Genomic DNA, 24,616 nt, shown 5'->3' on the forward strand with positions numbered 1-24,616 from the left:
ACCAAGACATACTATACTGTACCATACACTTGGCTGGCGTACCGGAGGAGCACAGCAGCATGGAATAAGGGAATTTCTATACTAATTCACCAGGCAGCCAGAATGCTGATACATTTAGGAAAAGCCATGCCTTCAAACTCTTGTCCTCCTCAGATACGTCAACCTTACAGCAAGCTAGGGGATCCCCTGAATGAAAGCAGCCCAGCCCTTTTAAACCTGTCTGCCAATAAACCCCACCCTTAATTTGAAACAAGGAGCACCTGGCTGATGTTGCCATAGTAACAGGTCTACCTGGTTACAGTGACTTGAAAATGTATACTTTATTCTCACTAAGAAGAGGAAGACCCCTGTTACTGAATACTGCCGCAGTGATTGCGATTGGAAATAAAATATAGAGATTTAACACTACAAAAGAAAAGACAACTCAACATGATGGATGTTCATGAAACTTGGTCACACACATCAACATGGAAAATACAATGACATTGTTGTGGAAATCTACAAGTGCATGGTAATAAATACATAATTTCATCAACTGGATACAAGTCTGAATACACAATGGCTCTGTTTGTGTGATTGTGTCTTTTTATTGTAAGGTTTACATGCCCAGAAACAGTTGCAAGGCAAATAGGCAATACAATAGTGTCTCTCCATATGACGTTTCATGGATCTACTGTACTTTCACTGTTAGCCTCATTTTGTATTTCATAATCAAGCTTACTGTAAATGCTGATCCATTTATTGAACTAGAAACGGTTATTGGTAGAAAGTTACTTTAGTTATATTGATAGACAATATGAATACACAATACAATAAACATAAATAGCAGTTTTGCGAGCCTAGAAAGTAGAAACTGTCTGCATGCCTATAGAGTATCTCTCTAAACAAGGTTTTACATCATAATTTAGGCACATACATTCATTGCCGTTAGGGATGTCCAAAATAAGGGAGGAGCCCTGTAAATGTGCAGTTTCAACCTCCACTGAACTATAATAATCTCATGAATTCCTGTATTTATTTGTCATTGTCCCTTTTTCTTCTTGGTTTTGACTTAACAAACGTAGCACATGTTCTAGTATTAGATCACTGATAGAAAGTTCCTGCATGGAGTTGGCATAATAAACAACTAAATGGAACACGTGTTCTTTTTTAGAACACTTAACTGAAACATACTGTAGACTTACAGTATAGGCTAAACATCCTTAACAATTCAAGTTTCTGTAAATTAAATTACATTATGTTACCATTCTAAAAATCAAGCGGGACCCCCTCGAAAATGACATGCTGCTTCTCAAGGGGCTATCCCTTCAATACAAATCTGACAATAAATCAAATCAATTCAATCCCGTTTCTGAAGCTCTCTCTTCTTCCTCACAATTGTTTTCCTGGAGGGTGAAAGCAACCATTCATTACTATTGACATTTTATTGTTAAGAAAACATGCAATTATAGTCTCGCTATTATTTAATAATACAAAAAAGTTAAAAAAAAATCTTAGCAGCAGATCAGGATAAGCGTAAATAACTGTCGGATGCCTCTCAAGGTTATTATTGTTTTGCATTTTTATTTCATTTTGACTTTTTGTTTTCAATTTCTCTATTTAATGTGGATTAGTCAGGGACAAGATTCAAGATTGTATTTTCTTTCTATTATTTTAGTTAATTTCATCGTTTTGAAAATACACAGTTTCAGTTATTTGTCTCTTTACCTTATTGTTTTCCTTTTTGTAAAACTTTGTCTTTAGGCTATTATACAGTATAATATACCGTTAAGTAAATGCTTTTTCCAAATCTTGTTATTTTGTTAGTTTTAGTTAACAATAATAACCCTCTTATACACAGTCAACAATGTATGAAATTACCTCTGACATCCTTAATGTCGCTGTTTAACCTCGATGCAGCCTCCTCTATCTTGTTGGCAGCGTCTCTCAGAATGTTACCGACGTCGCTCCCTTCTCCCCTCTCCATTCGCATGAACTCCGTGAAGATGTCTATCAGTGAATCAATTGAATTGATCACCATAAGAACTGACACACCAACCTGAGGAGTTAGACAAAGAATAGTGTCACATGTGTGCTAGGATTTTTGATCATATTCTAAATGTTCAAACAGACATATTTGTTACATGTGAAGTTGACCACTGATCCTGCATGTACAGTGTATGTGAGAGACGAGATAGATGCTAACACTAAACCATAGCACTAAACCCAACTTTTTTGTCAAACCAACACCAAACCCGGGTATATTTTATGGTTGACCCGATGTAATACAGTATTTTCCATCATCATCAAAATAATAATAAAGTAGGCCTACAGCAACACATTAGCCTCGCATAGCCAGCCTGAATCTGCCGTTGCAATGAATATTGCCCCAGGCAGATTAATGGAATATTTCACTTTCAAAATAACTTTGGGTCATTTTATTGTCTACTCAGGTTTATGTGAACACCCCAGACAGTTTTTAAATTACTTGATTCAGTATTTAGATATTTGATAGTCATTTAACTGCCCGCCACCTTCCTATACAAACCCATTGGAACTTCAAACTTCATTTTAAACATGATAGATTCATCGAAAACACCAAACCTTTTTTTCTGGTGCATGACTGATGACTGGTTACTCTGTGTTTTTACCAGCTGCTTGAGCTGCTGGTTAAACACAGCTCATGAAATGTAAACGACTAGTCATACTGACGGCTTAGTCCTGATTGGCTGCCTCGTGCCTCCTCTGGCCAATGAGACAGCAAGCAACTGCATGCACACAGCATAATTCTAAACTACGTCCGATCTATAGACAAAATGCTATAACTTCATGTTGTGATAATAGAGGGTATGCGCGTGACATCATCTTTAAACCCGGTATTTATGCAGCAATGCCTGAACTACTTTCAGGCCGTGGATACACGGTTATCCAGAACCGCCACAAAAGGCTCTGCCAGTGGACCTAATGAGCCTACGTCCCCATTAGATTACTTAACCAGTCCACTTTTCACAGTCAGTTTGCAATCTTGAGACACTAGCAGACAGACAGATACTGTATACAGAGATCAGATCTCCATTATACGGTTAAAACCAGATGGTTAAAATGGGTGTTATGACAACGGGTATTGCATACTAGGTTATCAACTTGCATCGTTCCCAAGTAGGCCGGTCTAGTATCACTACATCCTGCTTGTAGAAAAGAAACAGGGATGTGGGCAGGGAATCAAACCGATACCTTCTATGCCCACCTCCTACCCACCTCAGACATCAGCAATATAATGAAAATCATATAAACCTATTGTCCTCACCCGGGTTTAGTGTTAAACAAGAAGAACATGTGGAGATATGCAGTGTTGATGTGATCTGGCTTGTGTTGTGATCTGATTATATATTGAGTGAGTTGTTTATTTTATGAGTGTTAACTTACTGCACCCAAAGCTGCTGAAATTAGGCGTGCCAACACCTTCTCTTCTGTTTCATCTTCGGATTTCAAAAACACCTTGCATATATACTTGATGACAGGGTTAACGGTCTCTTGCCAATTTTTGATTTCCTTAGGCATCATGTCTTGACGTGCTTCTAGAGCTCTCATTATGCAGGTCACCGCATCCTCTTGACTGTGTGGTGTAGAGCTGTGGCCCCCTCCTTCTTGATACAGGCTCTGCAGCTCTCTCCTGATTGCCTCTTCCTCACTTTTACTCTTCCGAGTCAACCTCTCTGATTCTTTCAAAGAATTGTTCGTCTTCACTTTTTCAATCATTTCAATTGTAATTCTACTCGCTGTACCAGCGGCTACGCATCCAACTGCTGCTACTGCCAAAGGAGCTGCTAGTCCACCGGTGGCCAAAGTAGCCGAACCTGCTGCCACACTTGCTGCAGCACATGCCACATAAAGTCCACCAGACATACTTAATAAGGCCCCAGCCGTCTTATAACCTAGACACTTCACATGGAGTGAATCCACCTCCCCGCCTAGCTGTCTCAGTTGAGCTGCACAGGCTCTCTGATCATCTAGCCAGGAAGAAACCATCCTTAACAGATTATCCATGATGTTGGAATATGTTTGTTCCTCACTGGAAAATATGTTTAAAAAAGGGGGGAAAAACAAGTATTTATTTATTATATTGGGCAAAATGTCTATGAATTGATTGCATATAGGGTCTTAATGGAAACAAGACCACAAGGAATTTTGTTGGTGCTATCCCTTTTGGAATTAGTGATTGACTGTACTATGTTGCTGTTTTTACATTTATACAATTAACTATTCAATCAATCAATCAAAAGCATTGAGAAAATAACTCTGAAACTGCAAGTAGACCTGGATAAAGCATTTACTGTAGTAAAAGTATTGTCATGAAAATGAATTTAGCACAAACTAAAATTACTTATTATGAATGGCCCATAAAAAATAGCAGATTTACAAGCTCACTATAGCTCTGGTCCATACAGTAGCTCTAATGCGTTTGCATTTTTCTTTTTCTTTTTTTAAGCAGATACATGCTTTGAGACAAACACATTCAAAGAACCTATCAATGATCTGCACCTACTCAGTCGGGGGTATATGTAAACTGAATGTTGAATGAATAACAGTCCTTGAGCTTTGTGGGATTACAGTCACATACTGACTAGTCCCATTTAGAGCTATATGGACCAGAGCTACAAGCTCAAGGTGCATTGGCCTAGTTTTAACAATAATAAAAGCAAAAGCACCCATAGCACCTTAACAACATTAACCGTACGGTATTGGACATATACATTGTTATACGCAAAAGGTTTTCTTCCAAATATTATTTTTATGAATGTATTATTTTCATTTCGATGGCAATGTGTTGTTGTGAGCATGTGAGTGAGTCCATATTGGGCAGAATCCTGCCATCTGACGGGAAGAACCAGGTAACATATTGTTTTAGCCAAGTACTAGCACTTACAGCACCTTTAAGAGATGTTTTGTTCACGTATTTCCTTTGTTGCAAATAAATGGTATTTAAAACGTATCCACTTGCTGTGGAGTAATATTTAACTCAAATCAATCAAAAGGGTTGTATAATCTGTCCACCATTCTGTCCTGCAATGTTATTAAAGTTAACTAAGACAAAACAAACAAAATATAGGGGTGAAAAATAACACATTTCTGTAGATTAAAGTAACTATTAATATTATTATTATTATACATGTAAATAATGTAAATTGGATTGGACACTGGTGTGTCCGTCCGTTCGTGTGTGTGTTGTGCATGTACGCGCATGGGTGAGAAAGAATGCGTTAGTCACACGAGTCACACACAACATCATCAAGTCAGACATGGTCTACAAAGTCATGCTGGCCGCCACCGACCGAGCCCACTACTCCAAGTCTAGTCCATATAAGGAAAGGACACTTTGAAGATTACGTCTAATGCAGAAGTATATGGGATTTAGAATGTCTGTTTAGAGCACTTATGACGTAAATCATTTGCCAGACAAGTCTATGGACTTTGAGGATATTACAATGTACTTTAGAGAGCAATTTAGAGCCAGTCTATTGATGTCTATGGACTTTAATGTCTATAGCACTTAACTAGGACGTAAGACGTCATGTGGCCAATATAAATACAGTGGGATTCACTTCACACAAGTGTATTTCTTCTTTTTGGGGCACCCTTTTGGGGATTTCCTGGGGTCAACTTTTACAGATGTTATGCTAGTATAAACCTCACACCATACATTTAGTACGTTATACAGTCTTGTGCCGATGGAAGCAAGGTGTTCCACAATAGCTCGTCCCATGTTGCTGAAGTAACTGAATACTCTCTTCAGATTAGTACTACTTGTTGCCAACAGGATAAGCAGTGGTGTAAAGTACTTTACTGGAGTATTTCCAATTTTCTGTGTAGGCACCATTTATTTACCAATTTACGCCACTACAATTATTGAACACTTTAATAGTTGCTTTGTAGATTTTTATTAATAATATAATAACACACATTAACTTATATACATTTTGGCCATTTGAAAGCTCGTAATGTGTCGCGATGCAATGTATTGTGAGCTTGTAGATCTGCTATTTTCAAAAGATTTGTATACAGTACATTTTATACATTTGAAAACTTGTGGAATGGGACAATCTGCATAATGAGTAGACCTACCTTCCACTTTTGGTATACTTTTAAGTACATTTTTATGCCGATACTGCCTACTTTTACTCAAGTAAATTTTGAATTCTAGACCTTTACTTGCTTACATCTGATAAAAATAACGGCCATGTATTCTTTATGCATTAATGACGGTGCATGTTGAATTGAAAACTCTGAACATAATTAAGGACTAAGGAGTAATATAAAATCAAACAGCATCATCCTGCACAAATAGATTAATTAGCTACATCACAATTTTGCACATTTTGTGTGCGTAACAATTTCTCTACCTAGCTGTAAATAACAAACATACCGGTAATTCATGTTGGTGATTATATAAAAGGTATTATCATATTAGTTTATTATCTGTCGGCTATGGGCATAATAGCATGATGATGTCATTACAAAACATGGGCTACATGGAAGTAATGTGAAGGTCCTAAATTAACTTAATTAAGCAGTCACCGTCTCTGTGTCATAGAGATTTGTCTTACCTGATGAATGTTCTTACCCGGGTCTGTGAAAGTTCATTGTGTGCTGTATGTATTTCAGTATTTATAGCATCAATAAACGAAACTAAAAGTAACTTAGAACTTCTAACTCTTCACAAGTTTGTGTGTGTGTGTGTGTGTGTGTGTGTGTGTGTGTGTGTGTGTGTGTGTGTGTGTGTGTGTGTGTGTGTGTGTGTGTGTGTGTGTGTGTGTGTGTGTGTGTGTGTGTGTGTGCGTGCACACGCGCGCATGTGCATAAACCAAAGCTGAGACCATTTATTATGATTTGTGAGTATGTTTGCACTGGTAGGTATAGAGGAGTGGTAGAAGAAGAGTGGATCTGCACTTACTATGTGACATAAATTAATAATAAATATGCACTGCCTCTTTGAGGTACATCAAAAAGATATTCAACAGGTGTAAAAAAAATATACGTTTTTGTATAGCCACCATTTCCTTTAAATCATGTGACCGTATAGCCACCATTTCCTTTAAATCATGTGACCGAACTAGGCTACTTTTGTTTTTTATCATGCTTTTGTCGTCTTATCAGTATAGGCCTATCCCTGGTATGTTGGTTCAAGGTTGTGTTGTATTGTTGCATCTTGTGTACACACCCATAATAATCATTCATATCTCATCAAAAGGTGGTAATGTGTGTGTGTGTGTGTGTGTGTCCAATGTCAAATTAGTTTCATATCACGCTCTCAAGAGTTACATTATTGTTAAAACATCTGCATTACTTCATTTACAAGAAGTCTACACAATTAGAAAATGTAGAAGAATTGTTATTTTGATCAACATTTGCCTGTTATCTCTCCTATGGTACCAACGTCAATTACGACAACAACATATTCTACGCTTTTGGGTTGCCAGCCAACACACACACACACACACACACACACACACACACACACACACACACAATCTATTCAAGCCCCAAATACCAAGACCAATGTCGTTTGTATTCTGTTGATGTGAATCTATTCACTGTTGATGTGAAAACTTTAATCACTTCTGACTCCTAATTCCGACTTTCAGAATATAAGTGACCGTCATGAATGCATCATGCTATAAATTAGACTTTATGGTTGTGGTCCAGCTAAGCTGCTGCTCTGTTGTCATTCCCAGTCAGGCAGAACCTTTGTGTTTACTGAAAAACAGAGTGTACTGCACCACCATGATGACCTTTCCTTTGTGAATTTCCAGTTCACTAATCTAGTATGATAAGTAAGCCTGGGACCGAGGCTAATCTAGTATAGACTTCCCAGTTTGAACTAACCATTTTCACTGTTACGCAATGTAAACTAATCTAAAGTGTGTTTCAGTTCATGAGGTTTGTCAGTGTGTGCCAGCCAAGACTACATTCCCAGGCCAGATGACAAATATTGCAGCAACAGGTGATAAAGGCAGCACCTGAAATGTAAACGTTTAACCCACAGAAAAACTATTCACATTTTTATGTCAGAAGAGCGTTATGTCAGAAGAGCTTTCTCTTGTGTAGTCTATTGTGTTTATTGCGACCGCATGTCGCATTTACTATGAAATCGTACGTTTTTTTGTCAGTCAGTCAGTCAGTCAGTCAGTGTATCACTCAAAATCCCCATACATGGGGAAAGCCCCCATACAGGTCTCGTGACTTCATGATCATGGGAACTTCCCAGTTGTGAACCTCCCAGTTTTGTTGGTTGTCTAAACAATCTAATCTAACAATCTAAACAAGTCATGTCAGTTAGTACATGTCAGTTTGTCTTCTTCATTACTTGTATGAGGTGTGTGTCCGCCAAGACTTCATTTTTATGAGCTCTATTGTACAAGTTATGTCTCAGTAAACAGATATTTCAACAACAGGTCAAATAGAAGGCGCACAGAGTAAAAATGGCTAGCACAGATTTGATCTCCAACTCTGGTAAGTTCTTCTTACTTTTACGATATTTGATTAATGTAGGACTATACACTGAAAATTGTGTTAATTTAACTCAGAGATAAATGAACATTGAGGATTTATAGTACATCTTGAAGTTGGCAGTGCAGCTTTGAACAACACACTGCATTGTCTGTTTTACGATTGAACCACTTTGAAACCATCTATACTTGGTCTACAGGTAGTTGACTGTGGCTGGCTTTTTACTTACACTGTTCTTTTCTCCCTCTAGTCTACGTTTTCACATAAAATAATATAGCCTATCTACAAGTTAACAAAAATAAGTTTTTCTCTTATGTACCTGTACAGTACACAATATGTAACAATTGTAACAAAAGTACAGCCTTGAACCTTGTGAGCTTGTAGATGCAAATAATCCTGCCAGCTAGAATATGGATACTATAGGGTTCTAAGTGTCTAATCGTGTAGCATTCTTACCATTTTATACATTTTGTCATCTGAAAGGCACTTGAAATAGTGACATAGCCTAGATATATAATTATAACCAATTTGTGATGATTTTAAAAGCTACTGTACATATGTTACTTTTTTCATGAATACATTTTTATTTTGACCAATCTACCAATGATAGAGTATATAAAATACTTTATCTATCACAACTGTGGCGGTTGTATTTAATGTAATCGTCCTGCCCTTCAATTGAGAAATGTACATCCTGTGGTCTGGTAGTACCTCTACTGGTTGACATGTGGTACTGCCTGAAATCAAAATCCATAGCAAGCAGGCAGGCTCTACTTTCCCCATTTAGGCCTGACGTCGACATTAAAAAATCTTCTAAATTCTGACAGTTTTCTGAAATACTAATACATATGTGTGGTGTATTATGAATCATTAATAACTACATGGTTAGTCATATAACTTTAACTCTGTACTGTACTTACATCATTTAACTGGTCTATTTGCATACAATTGTACCACAGACAGGAGGCTATCTCTGGCTGAGAGAGTCATTCCAAATTGTAGGTTTACTCTTTGACTTCTCAAGATAATTCTTGGAGAGAGCCAGTTTGCCAAAGGGATCTTTGATCTGATATAGGCTAGTCCCATTCAGGCATTCAGTGTACACCTGTGTAAAGATCTTTTATCACTCAGGATGCTTTCAAAATAGACAGTCAGTGGTTCTCAAAAATGTCATGTCAAGGACCCCAAAAATATATGTAATTGGCCGCCACCAGACCCCCATCTGAACATATGCTGTTCTAGGGATCTCCCAGAAGCAAAGATTTGAGTTAAAAACGTTCGCTCTGAAAGAATATATTTGCGCCATATTTTTATGATTTAAAAAATAGCAGATATAGCCTATTGATTGATTGATTGAAATATGTATTAACAGTTTGTAGAATTGACAGTACATTTTAAGCACAAACTCAATACAAAGACTGTTAACTGTGAGTGGACGACCCAATTAAGCATTACACTTGTTTACAACAGGGTCCACATTGTTCAATTCATCAAAACATTTAGAGACATACAAATAGACACTTCTATGTAGTTAAAGAACAGAACAGGAATTCATCATATAGGAAGCAAAAAGGGAAAGGATACATATACTGTGAGGGGAAAAAAGGGGGGGCGGTGGGGGGGATTCAGATTCTACAGAGGCCAGTTTCAAATTGCAGCCATCCGTAGGTGCCCTTTGAGAGCGGTTTTGAAGGAGTCAAGGGATTCACATGTCTTAATGACTGTTGGTAGATATATAGCCACAAGCTCGTAGCGCAGCACTCGATCGGTGCCACGCTATGAGCTTGTAGATCTGCTATTTTTCAATTGCTGATAGCACATCAGTGAGCTGGATGCAATCCTACCTGGAGGGGAGAGAACAGATGGTGGAGGTGAACGGAACACTGTCCCCTCCCCTCCCAGTGAGCTGTGGCGTCCCACAAGGAAGCATACTAGGGCCTTTACTGTTCCTAATATATGTTAACGACATGACTTCAGCTTGTGACTGCAGCTTGTTCCTGTTCGCAGATGACTCAGCACTGCTGGTCTCGGACAGGAACAAACTGCAGGTTGAAAAGACCCTCAGCTCTGAACTCGGTAGAATCTGCACCTGGCTCGCTGATAACAAACTATCCTTACACCTGGGAAAAACTGAATCCATCCTCTTCGGATCAAATAGTAATCTCAGCAAGGCAGATGGCTTCTTGGTTAGAGTGGGTGACAATATTATCACACGAAAAGATCAAATTACCTACCTAGGTTCCATCCTGGAGGCCAATCTTTCCGGTGATAAGATGGCCACCAACGTAATCAAAAAAGTCAATCAAAGAACAAGATTCCTTTACAGGATCTCCTCACTGGTCAGCAAAAACACCTTGAAGACCTTAACAGGAGCCCTCGTACAAGGTTTCTTTGACTATGCATCCACCTCTTGGTACCACAGCACCTCAAAGGCCCTTAAAACAAGGCTCCAGACCTCCCAAAACAAACTGGTCAGGCTCCTACTTGGCCTCACCCCCCGAACCCACCTCACCCCTGCCCACTTTGACTGGCTGGGATGGCTTAGGGTCGACGACAGAGTACAGCATCTTGCAATGGGTCTGGTCCACAAGATTCGATACACCACCAAGATACCCATGTACCTGTCTAAATACTTCCTTAATGTAAACGAAGTCCACACCCACAACACCAGAGGGAGTGCAACAAACCATGTACAACCCAGATTCGGCACAAACAAGGGACTAAATTCTTTTCGCTCCTATGCCACCAAAATGTGGAACGCCCTACCAACAGTCATTAAGACATGTGAATCCCTTGACTCCTTCAAAACCGCTCTCAAAGGGCACCTACGGATGGCTGCAATTCGAAACTGGCCTCTGTAAAATCTGAATCCCCCCCACCCCCCCACCCCATTTTCCCTCACTGTATATTGTATCTTTTCCCTTTTTTGCTTCCCATATGATGAATTTAGCTACATAGAAATGTCTATTTGTATGTCTCTAAATGTTTGTATGTCTTTAAATGTTTTGATGAATTGAACAATGTGGACCCTGTTGTAAACAAGTGTAATGCTTAATTGGGTCGTCCACTCACAGTTGACAGTCTTTGTATTGAGTTTGTGCTTAAAATGTACTGTAAATTCTACAAACTGTTAATAAATATTTCAATCAATCAATCAATAACATAATGCTTAAAACACCAAAGGGGGTTCCCACCCAGAATGGGTTAAGTTGCTTAGTTGTCAAATCGTCAGAACTTGACCTGGTGACCTGGTTTAATTCAAATCTGTGGTAGGGCATGGAAAGTTACAGAATGCAGCGTTTATGAAAATATCATATATCATGATAGGAGGAACAGTTAATGTTAATAATGTCATTAACTGTTCCTCGTGACACTAAAATACTTTTTACCTTAGACAGTGTGACTGTGAGTGTACATTGTGTTTTTGTGACAGGGCAAAGTCACCAGTTGTCCGAGCGGAGGATTGTGTTGATCGGTGGGAGAGAATTACTTGGCATATCGTCAAGTAACAGGAGTGCAACTGGGAACACCATACTGGGTAAAAATGTGTTCGACACCAACAAAAGAACCACCCAGAGTGTGATGAGACAAGAGGAAGTGCATAACAGACTGCTCACTGTGGTTGATACTCCAGGCTGGTGGTGGCACTACCCAAGAGAAAATACTCCAGTGCTGGATCAGTTAGAAATCAAGCGCAGTGTATTTCTGTGTCCCCCGGCCCCTCATGCCTTTCTTCTGGTCATTCACATTGGAGCTTGTTTTCTTCCAATCTTCCAAAAATCTTTGGAGGAACACCTGCAACTTTTTCACGAAAGATTACTTGATCACACAATTGTGCTGTTTAGTACACATTTCCCATGTAGTCCACAAGCACTGCAGGACTTTATCGAAGAGTGGTCAGCAATTAAGTGGCTTCTCCAGCGGTGTGGAAATCGATCGCATGTTCTTGATGTCAGCAACAGACGGGATGGCACCCAAGTCCAAGTGCTGCTTGAGAAAATAGAGGCAATGTTTGCCAAAAATGGATGTTGTTATGACGTTGATCCAGCTGCTGGGGAAATTCTAAGGAAGCAGATACAGGCAACGACTGAAAGAGCTACAATGAGGCTTTCTGAAGTCACAAGAGAAAGAACAAGACTCAGAACACTGATTGAAGGTGAGTCACTGAGGTGGTTTCATTACATCTCTTTTCAGTAGTGCAACTCATTTGGGGATCGACAGCTTACCTGTAAAACCAATGACCCAATCTTCAAATGCAATTGAATGTATTAGCCTGGTAGCCAAAAAGTGAACCCGGACATGTTGAGTACACCAACGTTTTATGTTAGAAATGTTTAGTATGGGTCCCCAGCATGTCGAAACTGCCGGATGCTAACTTGCATATTTTGGGCAATTTTCATAATTGGCATAATATGTGACCATACCATTAACAACCTATAGAAGACAAAATATTCAAAATTGTATCATGCTTTATCTAGGATGTGATGTGTCAAACTAGGGTTTTTTCATGATGCTGAATCCATTCCAAGCATTAGTTTTGCAAAAAAAAAAGAACACTCATTGGGCTTAAAACGTCACATATTATGCCAATTATGAAAATTGCCCAACATATGCAAGTTAGCATCCGGCAGTTTCTACATGCTGGGGAGGACCCATACTAAACATTACTAACATAAAACCGTGGTGCACTCAACATGTCCGGGTTCACAATGGGGCTCTATGGGCTGGCTACTAGACTATATCCTAATTTGTTTTTGTATTTTGTCATCTCCAATAGGCGGCAAGAAAGCTCCAGCACATTTAAACCTGGTGATGGTTGGCGCACAGTGGTCTGGCAAGAGCTCAGCAGGAAACACGGTTTTGGGGAAAGATGTATTTCCCGTTGCTCATGGTAGAAAAACAGTGCACTGTGAGGCCAAACATGGCACAGCAGCCGGGAGGCACCTCACAGTGGTGGACTCACCTGGCTGGTTGTACAATAACAGCCTAGAAGACACCTGTGCATTGGATAAACAGGAGATTGAGCACAGCATGTATCTATGTCCACCTGGACCCCATGCAGTGCTCTTAGCGGTTGGCCTGGCATCTGCTTTTAACGCCCCCTGTCAAAGAGCAGTCGAGGAGCACATGGGATTGTTCAGGGAGGAAGTCTGGGATCACACCACTGTACTGTTCACCCGAGGTGACATGTTGGGTGTGAAAACCATGGAAGAGCGCATAGAGAGTGAGGAGGGCCTCCGGTGGCTTGTCGGGAAGTGTGGGAACAGATACCACGTTCTGGACAACACAGACCGTGCTAATGAAACGCAGGTGGTAGAACTACTGGAGAAGGTAGAAGAGAACTGGGTAGCAAATGGTGGTTCTCAGTATGCGATTGACCATGGCCGTGCTGCACTGATAGAAGCCAAGAAGCATGTTCAAGAAAGAGGAGCAAAAGATAATAGGGTGAAGGTCCAAAGACAAAAAAGAGTTCTAAGGGAGTTGTTCAGAGGTAATCAAATGGATGAATTTAAATTACTGATCATCCTCACATCAAAGCCATAATCAACATTTTAATTTGTAGGCCTATCTCATTTTCTTCTGCAGGGGAGGAGCATTCACTCACTAACATGAGAGTTGTTCTTGTTGGGAGAGGAGACTCTGGGAAAAGCATGGCAGGAAACGGAATGCTTCAAGGAGAGTACTTTCAGACGAGTTTAATGAAGAAGGTAACTGATTGAATAGATCTCTTAATGACTTCTCATGCCTGTATGTTTCGTAGCAGATTTTCTTTAGCCTGGTTAACCATCCCGTCTTGAAAACATTTCAATAATGAGGGAGTGGTTATTAAACAGGCTAGATTTTCTCAAATGTGATATAATTGTTTTAATGATGATATTCCTATTTCAGGAATTCAAGCACCAGAGAAGAACCATGGTGCCTGAAAAACATCAAAGAAAGCTTGCAGGGTTAGAGGTCACAATTGTTGAATGTCCAGGCTGGTCAACAAACACAACGACGGATGAAATACAACTGTTGCGCAGTGTCTCCATGTGTGCACCAGGTCCTCACGCCTTTCTCCTGGTTGTTCCCATTTCCAAACCGTTTACAAAGAAAGACAGGGAAGCTATGGTGCAGCACTTGATGCCATTGAAGGAGAAAGTCTGGAGACACTCTATGGTGCTGTTTACCTGGGGGGACTGGCTCGGAGACAGATCCATTGAGGAGCATATCGAGGGTGAAGGAGAGGCTCTCCAGTGGCTTGTAGAAAAGTGTGGGAACAGATATCAAGTTTTTAATTACCGTGGTTGGAACAAAGGGCTATTTCAGGAAATAAATTATTTAATGACACAGAACAAGGGTCGCCACTTTTCGGCGGAGAAACGGAGCCAGTATGAGAAGCCATTGCACTCTTGGTTAGCAGCACGGAAGTCTACTTTGTCGGTGACAGAGGAGGAGTGGACCAACAGGGAAGAGCAGCTCATAGGCCGGATGCTGAAGGCTTTGGCAACAGAGCCAGGAGAACCACCACAGCCACCTGTGAGGAAGATTGCCAGCTTAGATGGTGCCTTCACCCCAAGCAGTGAGTCCCATGTAACCAAAGCAACCTTGACGTGTACATTTTAAGCCAAATATATACTGCATAATTCTGTTATAGAGCTGGGTGAGCGACACCACTGTCATGTGATGATCGTTTAAGGCTTCAATTAAAGCCTTTTTACAGTGTCTCATACCTCTGAAATACATTATTACTTGCGCAAACAGAGCGTGCAAGTAATGTTATCAGTCAGGCGCTACGATGCATATGTCCGGGGCCAGCATATGTTATGACGTCATATACAGTACTGGCACGAAGCTGACCGTGCAGGTATGTTTTCCGGCATATGTCCCATGACGTGATGAAGATATGTACCAATGTCCCTTAGAATGCATATGATATGATCATGTCATATGCTGGCCCCGGACATACGGAAGCAGTCCGTGCAGGTATGTTTTCTGGTTTACGATGGTGACGTAATGATGATATGTTTCAGTGTCAGGGACATATGCATCAAACCACCTGAGTAACCACATTATACCACTAATCACTCAGAAATTATATATACATACATATAGACATATACACATATATAGACATATGAGCATATGACGTGATGAATATATGTACCAATGCCAGGGTATAATTGGTTATCGATGGTGACGTAACGATGACATGTTTCAGTGTCGGGTGGACTAAATGTAATGCCCCTATGTATACATGTATGTGATCTGACACCACTGCCACAACAGGCATAAGTAATCATTACCATACTTCAAAATACTACTTTTTCTCCTCCACAAGCAAGGTACGTAGCAAATAGCTAAACCTAATAATTCAATATTGCAAACGTTATTTCACAGAGAGGCTGAGATTTGAACGTTTGTAGCGGTCTACAGTACTTGCACGCTCTGCTTGCGCACTAGTATACTAGTGTGCAACACTAGTAGGTACTGTACTTGCTTGTTGCACTTGTGTGCAACAAGCAAGTAGGCCCTCGACAGAGTGCAGTTCTAGTTTAACATGTTTTTCTGTTAATAGTTTTTCTTTTCTTTTTTTCTTTTTTACAGTGAGTGGAGATGCTCCGTCTGAAGTTGAGAGCTTTTCTGGGATTGACGGAGCTGCTTGTGACAAGGTGAAAGAATGGTTGACCCAGAGGGTCGGAGGGAGCTCTGACCTGACCTCTGGCATCTGCAGCATCATCAGTGCTTCTGCCAGTTCTGTCGAGAAGTTTGATCGGATGTCTCTGGTGGACGAGGAGGTCCCGGAAATAAGTAAAAAAGTAGCCAGAGTTTCCATAAGCAGGGTAGAACCGCGGGAACGCAGGAATTCCTGTTGAATTCCTGTTGTTGTAAAGTGGGATTGGACTCTAAAAAGACATTGCTGTGCAAAGTGCACGCAGATGAAGGCCTGAGTAGCCGAAACGCGTCCGTTTGTCAGAGACTGCTGCTGTTGTCTCGAAGATAATTCACATTGTGAGTTACGCACTGTTTTTATAGACAAAGTGCATTTTCAACATTCACAATGTCATAATGTTGACCATAGAAGATCCAGGGAAGCTGAAATTCTAAACTCTGTCAATGGTGATCACAAAATGTATTCATTTATTCTGTTTTTATTCTTTTCAAAACGGTATTACTTTACAGTACTATTTGCACTGAATTCCTGTATCACTTAGGCCTATATTATTATTACACTGTTATTTTTTCTTGTAAATATGTCGGACATTGTTAGCACAATCTGCCGGAGTCTGGCGCACCAACATTTTTATGCTGATGCAATGTATGTGACAAATTAAGTATTGCATTTTAGGTAAACTTTGAGCCAATGTAACGACTTTTGTTTTATGGTGTCTCTGACAGTGAACCTGATGGATGGATAGGGAAATGGCTTCTTCTAGTTATTATCCCTAACTGATCACACAGATGAGCCATTTTAATTAATTGATTACTGCCACGATTACATAATTGTGAAACGTTAAATCATGGTCTTTGACTAAGTTTTGAATAATTGTACAGCCCTTATGTAAATATTGATTATAATAAAGTTCTGCCAGTAGCCTACCTACCAAAAGTCGCCTCATAACTAATCGATCAGGTCAGATGACTGAGACAAATACAACATATATTTACTGAACCAACTGTGGTAATAGTTATGGATATTTTAGGCTCAAGTAACGAATACATTTGTTAGTCCTGAATTTAGGTACATGTAATTGTTACTTTGTAGGCTATATGCCATTGAGCAATCACATCTTTACATAGAGTAGCCTACAGTATATAAAATATCAGCACTCCAGAGTCCATATCTCCCTTCATATTAATTTATACTAGGTTTGTTTGGGTAACTTATCTTGCTTAGGATTTTGTTACAGGGGGAAATGTAAAACTCATCAGTTCACAATCATGATCTATGAAACATAAAAACAACTAAAACCAGAAAATACAAAGATGTGGGCTTTCAACCAAAAGATCTTAATCAAACATTTCTGATACCACTGATGACTTTTCTGATGATACTAGGGATGCACCGAAAGTGAAATTATTGGCCGAAACCGTCCATTGCTGTCATGACCGTACCTTAAAGCTACCTGATTTATGGCAAAATAAATGGTTATTGCAAAACTGGCAATAATAATCACTATCATTAATTAATTAATAATCATTATGGGTCCATAATACATTTATTCAGCTATTTTTAGTGCATTAATTGCATACTCTATTCGGTGATATATTTTCTGCCTATTCGGGCCGAAACCGAATAGGCCGAAAATGCATTTTTTGCCATTTTCTGCCTACTAGGTGATGAATAGATACATTATTGCATGCCAGTAATTGTTGAAAAAAAGTGTAAAATAGATGGTATAGATAAGAATATATAACGGAATCAGAATCAGGCATGGAAAAACTTTGGTTGGAATGTGTTAGATTCTATAATCCTTTGTCGTCTGTATTGGTGGATTTTCATGAAACTTTGTGTGAATCATGGAGCTGTTTAAGTGAGTCAAACAAATCACCATAGATAATTTAGCTGATTCTGCTATATTCTTAACTCACTGAATAATTATTCAATGGTAGCCAATTTCTAATGTGGGTTTCCTAAACAAAACAAAACATTGTATTTGAATTTGTCACATTTTCTATGAAACACATTGTTGCGGAAATGAGTGCATGCTAATAATACATTCCTCAATAAATGAGTGGTTTTAAACCAGTGGTCCAGGGACCACCACACCGGTGGTCCTTGAAGGGATTCCAGGTGGTCCCCATGCAGCTGCTAAATGATGGAGAGTTGGTGACCAAATGGACGGCTTAGATCTTTAATTCTTTGGTTTCATTTTACGCTCAAGAGTTACATTATTGTTAAACATTTGCATTACTTAAAGGGATTGTGACATTAAAAAAAAGGTTTTGGAATTGTTCTTGTTTTTTTTAGGTTTTCTAATCTCAATTGCACCCAAAAAACATGAACTTTTAACATTCAGTAGATTTTCTGTGATCTGGGGTTTTCTGGCTCTGATTTGCCGGCAGTAAGTGACATCACTTACTGCAAATCCCATATATGTCAATGGGATTTGCCAGCAGATGTCACTGTTTCACTGTGTTGCCTGTTTTCATTGTAGCTCAAAAGGCCCAAAAAAACCCAAAGAAAACTTCAGACCACAGAAAATCTACTGAATGTTCAAAGTTCAGGTTTTTTGGGTGTAATTGAGGTCATAAAACCTAAAATAAAAAATAAAAATAAATGAAAATGAATGTCATAAAACCTTTAAGAAGTCTACACATTTAGAGAATGTAGAAGAATTGTTATTTTGATCAATGTTTGCCTTTTATCTCTCCTAGGTAGGCTACCAACAATACAACATGGAAATGTGGACATATTCTTTAGTTTTGGGTCTGAGAGGCTAAATCTCATCAAATGGTGGTCCGTGGCTCACATGCTGAATAAATAAAAAGGGTTGAAAACCACTGAAGTCTGAATACACAAGGACTCTTTATTGTAAGTTTCACAAGCCCAGAAACAGTTTGCAGTGTGCACACCTGCAAGGCGATACAATAGTGTCTCTACATATGACATTTCATATCAACATGTGACCTACTATACTTTCACTGTTAGCCTCATTTTTTATTTCACAATCAAGCTTATACTGTAGATGCTGATCCATTAATTGAACTAGAAAAGGCTATTGGTCAATGGTAGAATGTTACTGTAGTTATATGGAGAGACAAATGAATAAATGGATACACTGATACACAAAGTGAGTAATTGAAACATACAAAAATAGCAGGTTTGCAAGCCTATAAACTGTCTAGAGTATCTCTCTAAACAAGTTTCACATCATCACTTAGGCACATTCATTGCCGTTAGGAATATGTCCAAAATAAAGGTGGAGCCCTGTAAATGTTTCAACCTCCACTGAACTCTCATGAATTCCTCTAAATTGTGTTTTATTTTTATCTTCATGGTTTTGATTTAGCACATAGCACATGTTCAATGCGAATAATTACCGCTCCATTAATTGAAAGTAGAAAAGGGTCACTGTTACTGTTGGAACGTTACTGTCCGTATGAGTACCGTGTACGTGCAGTGACAAATATCCCCCTCCCCGGGTGATATTTGTCAGGTAGGCCTACTTATACGGGCTGGTGGGGGCCGCACCTGGCTGTCAGCAAGGGTATGTTGGGCCAGAGGAGAAGGACAGTTCTAACAGATACAACAGCAGTGCCAACACACAGACGTGTGTGTGTGGGGAGGAATTAATTGACATAAACAACTAAATGGTCTAAAACCTGACTGCAAATTAGGACATACTGTATAGGCCTAACAGTAGGCTAAACATAAAATCAAGCGGGACCCCTCGAAAATGATACGCTGCTTCTCAAGGGGCAATCCCTTCGATACAAATCTGACAATAAATCCAATCAAATAAATCCCGTTCCTGAAGCTCTCTCTTCTTCCTCACATTAGTTTTCCTGCATGGAAGGTGAAAGCAACCAGTCATTACTATTGACATTTTATTGTTAAGAAAACATGCCATTAAAGTCTTGCTATTATTTAATTATACAATTATTCAATAATGGTGATTGATACAAAAGTGAAAATAGGAAGGAGAGGTCGCACAGCTCGTAGTCACGATTACAAAAAAAATCAACCAACGTTTCGGCAACAAAACGCATGCCTTCTTCAGGGTATGATGTGGACTGATACAATTAGCAGCAGAACAGGATAAGCTTAAATAACTGTGTCGGATGTATTGAATGAAACTTGTATGCTTCTCCTTTTACATCAAGGTTATTGTTTTGTGTTTTTATTTTTATTTAATTTCTCTCCATTTAATATGGATTAGTCAGGGGCAAGATTCAGAAAAATAGCTATATTTGGACATTTTCTCCATACATCTTTGGTTAATTTCATCGTTTTGTAAATACACAGTTTCACTTATTCATCTTTACCTTATTTTTTCCTTTTTTGTAAAGCTGTCTTCAGGCTATTATACAGTATAATTAATATACAGTGAAGTAAACGTAAACAGGGTTTGATGAGGTCAGATCAACATTATGGAATGTCAGAACAGGTCAGCTCCATACAGTATATGGAGATCTAAGGGTGGCAGCGGGTGTTGTGTCTCGAGTGTACAGGGTTTGATGAGGTCAGATCAACATATGGAATTAATTCTGTATTGGCCATATATGGAGTGTGTCACAAGGCGTGACGGACTGACTGACAGGTTTTCATAGTAAACTGTGATAATAACCGTTATACACAGTCAACAATAAACTTACGTCTGGCATCCTCAACGTCGCTCTTCAGCCTCTCTGCAGACACCTCTATCTTGTTGGCAGCGTCTCTCAGAGTGTTACCGACAGAGCTCCCTCCTCCCTTGTCCATTCGTATGACCTCCTTCATGATGTCCTTCAGGTCCTTATTAAAACTCATCATCATGAGAATTCCCACACTAATCTGAGGAGTTAGACAAAGAAATAGTGTCACATGTGTGCTAGGATTTTGAGCATATAAATGTTCACACAGACATTGAACATTGCCTCAAAATAAATGTATTTGAAACAATGTCTGTGTTACATGTGAAGTTGTGAACCACCTGATGAGATTAGAAGAGATACATAAAGAGATAATATCTAGTAGAAAACTAAACCCAACTTTTGTCAAACCATTACTAAATCTGATGTAATATATTCCATAAAAAATATACAGCAAAAGTACAGCAATACATGGCAATTTGAGGTACTATTCTTTAATATTTCAACATGAAATTTAAAGATGGAGTGCCACCATTTTTTTCCACCCTAAAACATGATCATCAGGTATTATTACAATATAAGGGGGAAGAACTTTTTTCAAAAAGTGTACAGTATTTGTTAAAATCATGCTTTTATGTGGACACGCCCACTAGTTCATTAAGTATGCCTGGTTTGCCAGGTTGGTGGTGATGGGTGGTGATCCACCTGAACTGAAGCCGCACCCACAGCTGTAGTTGTATGATAAAGGGGGAGGGGTTAGGGGAGGGGCTGATAGTGTGGTGTCACTATATTACTGTTTACTTCATTGGCCCGTTTGACTGTCAAGGGTTCAGCCTCCAGGAAGAAACCCTAAATACAAAGTCAATACACAATTGCACATAAAAACAACTCCAGTCTGTCTAATTAAGTACTGTCACCTCATAGACACATGAAAAACTGGAAAAATTCAAAAATTGTGGCACTCCATCTTTAACCAAAAAAAAGAAAGAAAACAAAACAAAAATCAGACATGTCTGAAGTGAGTGGTGCAACAGTGCCCCCTGTTGGTACCCTAAACCTAGGGATGCAGGGACACAGCCAGTGACGGACAAAGCTGGGAATTGGAGTGGCTGCACCCTGTGGTTGCACCACTCAAAAATAGATATCACGTTTTTTAATGTTACAAAACAAATGATATAATGTATTCCTGATTTGAGAACTTCTCCTTTGGTTCCTGAGACATGTGAGAATTGTCCAGTGGGGGGAAAGAATAAGACCATTGTGGGTGTATGGGTCTTTTCACTGGAAATCCAGGTGAAATTCACGCAAAAATCTGTCCATAGAAAAACAAAATCACACCCCTGTGAAGTGAGGGCCGGGCGCAAATAAGAGCTATTTTAAGCATGTGTGCAACACATAGACTGTAAAAAATATGGACAAAGCGTTCGCCGGGTCTAACATGAACGTAAAATGAAGCCTGTAATAATATGCTAATTCCTGATGTAAGTCGCCATCTTTCTAGATCCGTTTGGTACCAGCTGGCCATTGGCTGGCTCCGTTTGGGTCCAGCTGGCCATTGGCTGCCCAGACAACGAGGCGGGACTTCCCCCCTTCTTCTCCGTTGGTTTTTATTTTGACTCGAGTGGGAGGAGTAGACTCTTGAGTGGGAGGGGAATCCCGATCATAGACGGTAACGGTAGCCACGCCCCTCAGAACATACGCGACTTTATGGTCATTATTTAAATTAATGGGACCATAATTTTCCAAAAAGAATATTATGACATTAGAAATGAGACTTTAAACTAGTGACTGGAAGAAGAAAGTATTCATGACCATGTTTATTAAGGTAATACAGTCTAGGTGAAGTTGGGCCAAAATACATGGGCCTCTATGGAGCTATGGGGCTTTTTGGGTCCAGTCCAGAGCCACAACAGGCCATTATATGAACTACCGATTTCAAATGAGGCTTCACGAAATATCTGGCTGACTGCCCCCCTGGTGCAACATGACAACTGTTGGCAAAGTATTGTACAGTAACAACTAAAGTCTCTGTAATGTGTATGTTGTACGATTACTACGAAACAATCTAAAATAAAGGGATTTAAGATCATTAAAGCTGGGCTGTTGCCCTGAGTCCAATGCAGTACTACTTCCAGTCCAGTTGGTTGTCCCCATGCTCAATAGAAGTCTATGTAGGAGAGCCGCCATTGGACTGGCCCCATGAAGTGAACGCAGTTTCCGTAACTGTCTATATCTAAGGCTCTGGCGCCTCCCTCAAAAACAGGGATGTGGGCAGGGAAACAACAATGATGCAATCTATGATGTCACTGAGCATCATGAAGCTATGAAAATCATATAAACAACTGTCTGCATGGGTGAAAGTCACCCGGGTTTTCTAGGGTTAAACAAGAAGAACGTGTGGAGATATGCAGTGTTCTAAGTCAGCGGTTCCCAAAGTGGGGTCCGGGGACCCCCAGGGGTCCCTAAGGGAGTTCCAGGGGTCCCCAGCTAAATGATAGTTGGAACCAAATGGATTCTTATGGTTCTGTAACTCAATGTACAAATATAACCAAATTGGCCCTAATAGGTCCATTTGGTTCCATTTGTACACTCTCAAGAGTTAAATTAATTAACATTGCTTTAGAAATTGAAGGTCCCAGAGATAGAAATGCCATTAAATGGGGTTCTGTAGACTAATGCATGTCAAACTGGGGGTCTTTTAAATTAAACGGGTTGAGAATCACTTCTATCACTTCTAGTAAAACTCTTCTCTGTCAATTTGGGGGTCCTTGACATGAAATAGTTTGGGAACCACTGTTCTAAGTAAGCATATCTAATACATACATTTTACTGGCCTGTGTTGTGATCTGATTATATATTGAGTGTTTAAATAATTTATTAAAGGTATATTCAGTGATTTCACTTAATTCAAATATCACTTATTTTTTTGTTTTGTTGTGATAATCTCTCAGTGTGCTGACCATATAAGGAGTTCCTCCCTGTCCCCAGTTAACCCCTGGGGGTCAAAAAACCTTAGGTTTCGTTTTTGGCTCTCTATCCTGATTGGATGAAAGGCTTAGGTCCCAGCTAAAAATGAAACCTAAGGTTTTTTGAGTGAAATCACTGAATATACCTTTAACTTACTCCAAAGCAACCTCCAATTAGCCGTTGCAACGCTGTGGAACCTGCTGCTGCTCCTGGATAAAACAACTTGTATATCGTCGAGACGAGTGTCTTCCCGTTGTATAGCAAGCTCAGAATGTTCCCATAGTTGTTTCCTTGACGTGCTTCTAGAGCTTTCGTTATGCAGGCCACTGCATCCTCTTCACTGTGTGGTGTAGCGCCCCACCCCCCTCCTTGTTGATACAGGCTCTGCAGCTCTCTCCTGATTGCCTCTTCCTCATTCCTACTCTTCAGAACCAACCTCTCTGCTTCTCTCAAAGAATTCGATCCAAGCATTGATTCAATGAGGTCAGCTGTAAGTGTATGCACTGCACCAACTGCTCCAACTCCAGCTGCCAAAGGCACCAAAGGTGCTGCTGCTCCAGCGGAGACCACAGTAGCCACACCTGCTGCCACCGTAAGAAATCCACCTACGATACCCATTACGGCCCCAGTCTTCTTCTGTTGTAGAGCTATCCGATGGGCTGAATCCATTTCCCTGGCTAGCTGTCTCAGTTGAGCTGCACAGGCTCTCTGATCATCTAGCCACGAAGAAACCTTCCTCAACAGATTATCCATGATGTTGGAATATGTTTTCTCCTCACTGGAAAAGATGTAAAAAAAAATATATACATTATTAGTGTGGTCCATCACGCCTCGTGACATCACGCCTACAATCCCTGTTATCCCAAGTCCCGATTTACGTCCTAGT

The 24,616-nt window shown here is 39.8% G+C and overlaps 1 protein-coding gene and 1 long non-coding RNA gene across 3 annotated transcripts; one reads left to right on the forward strand and one right to left on the reverse strand.

Moving 5' to 3' along the window:
* Positions 1 to 576: 576 nt before the first annotated feature.
* LOC310869268 lies at positions 577 to 24,505 on the reverse strand. Of its 2 annotated transcripts, none has more exons than XR_014570144.1 (4): positions 23,887 to 24,505; positions 20,788 to 20,965; positions 19,416 to 19,977; positions 577 to 977 (listed from the first exon to the last, which is right to left on the reverse strand). It is a non-coding gene; the product is annotated as an uncharacterized lncRNA (long non-coding RNA). The 2 variants fall into 2 exon arrangements; XR_014570145.1 differs by lacking the exon at positions 577 to 977 and adding an exon at positions 18,010 to 18,382 and having other exon boundaries at positions 19,073 to 19,977.
* Positions 8,355 to 17,061, forward strand: LOC310868780 (GTPase IMAP family member 8-like). The gene is made up of 6 exons (XM_083779247.1): positions 8,355 to 8,490; positions 11,921 to 12,643; positions 13,265 to 13,978; positions 14,074 to 14,195; positions 14,377 to 15,049; positions 16,075 to 17,061. Exons 1-6 carry the CDS (start codon positions 8,460 to 8,462, stop codon positions 16,341 to 16,343), a joined length of 2,532 nt encoding a protein of 843 aa, XP_083635373.1. The 5' UTR covers positions 8,355 to 8,459; the 3' UTR covers positions 16,344 to 17,061.
* Positions 24,506 to 24,616: the final 111 nt, after the last annotated feature.

The sequence above is a fragment of the Protomyctophum parallelum genome (genome assembly GCF_964188405.1).
Source record: "Protomyctophum parallelum genome assembly, chromosome: 13".
NCBI lineage: Eukaryota > Metazoa > Chordata > Actinopteri > Myctophiformes > Myctophidae > Protomyctophum > Protomyctophum parallelum.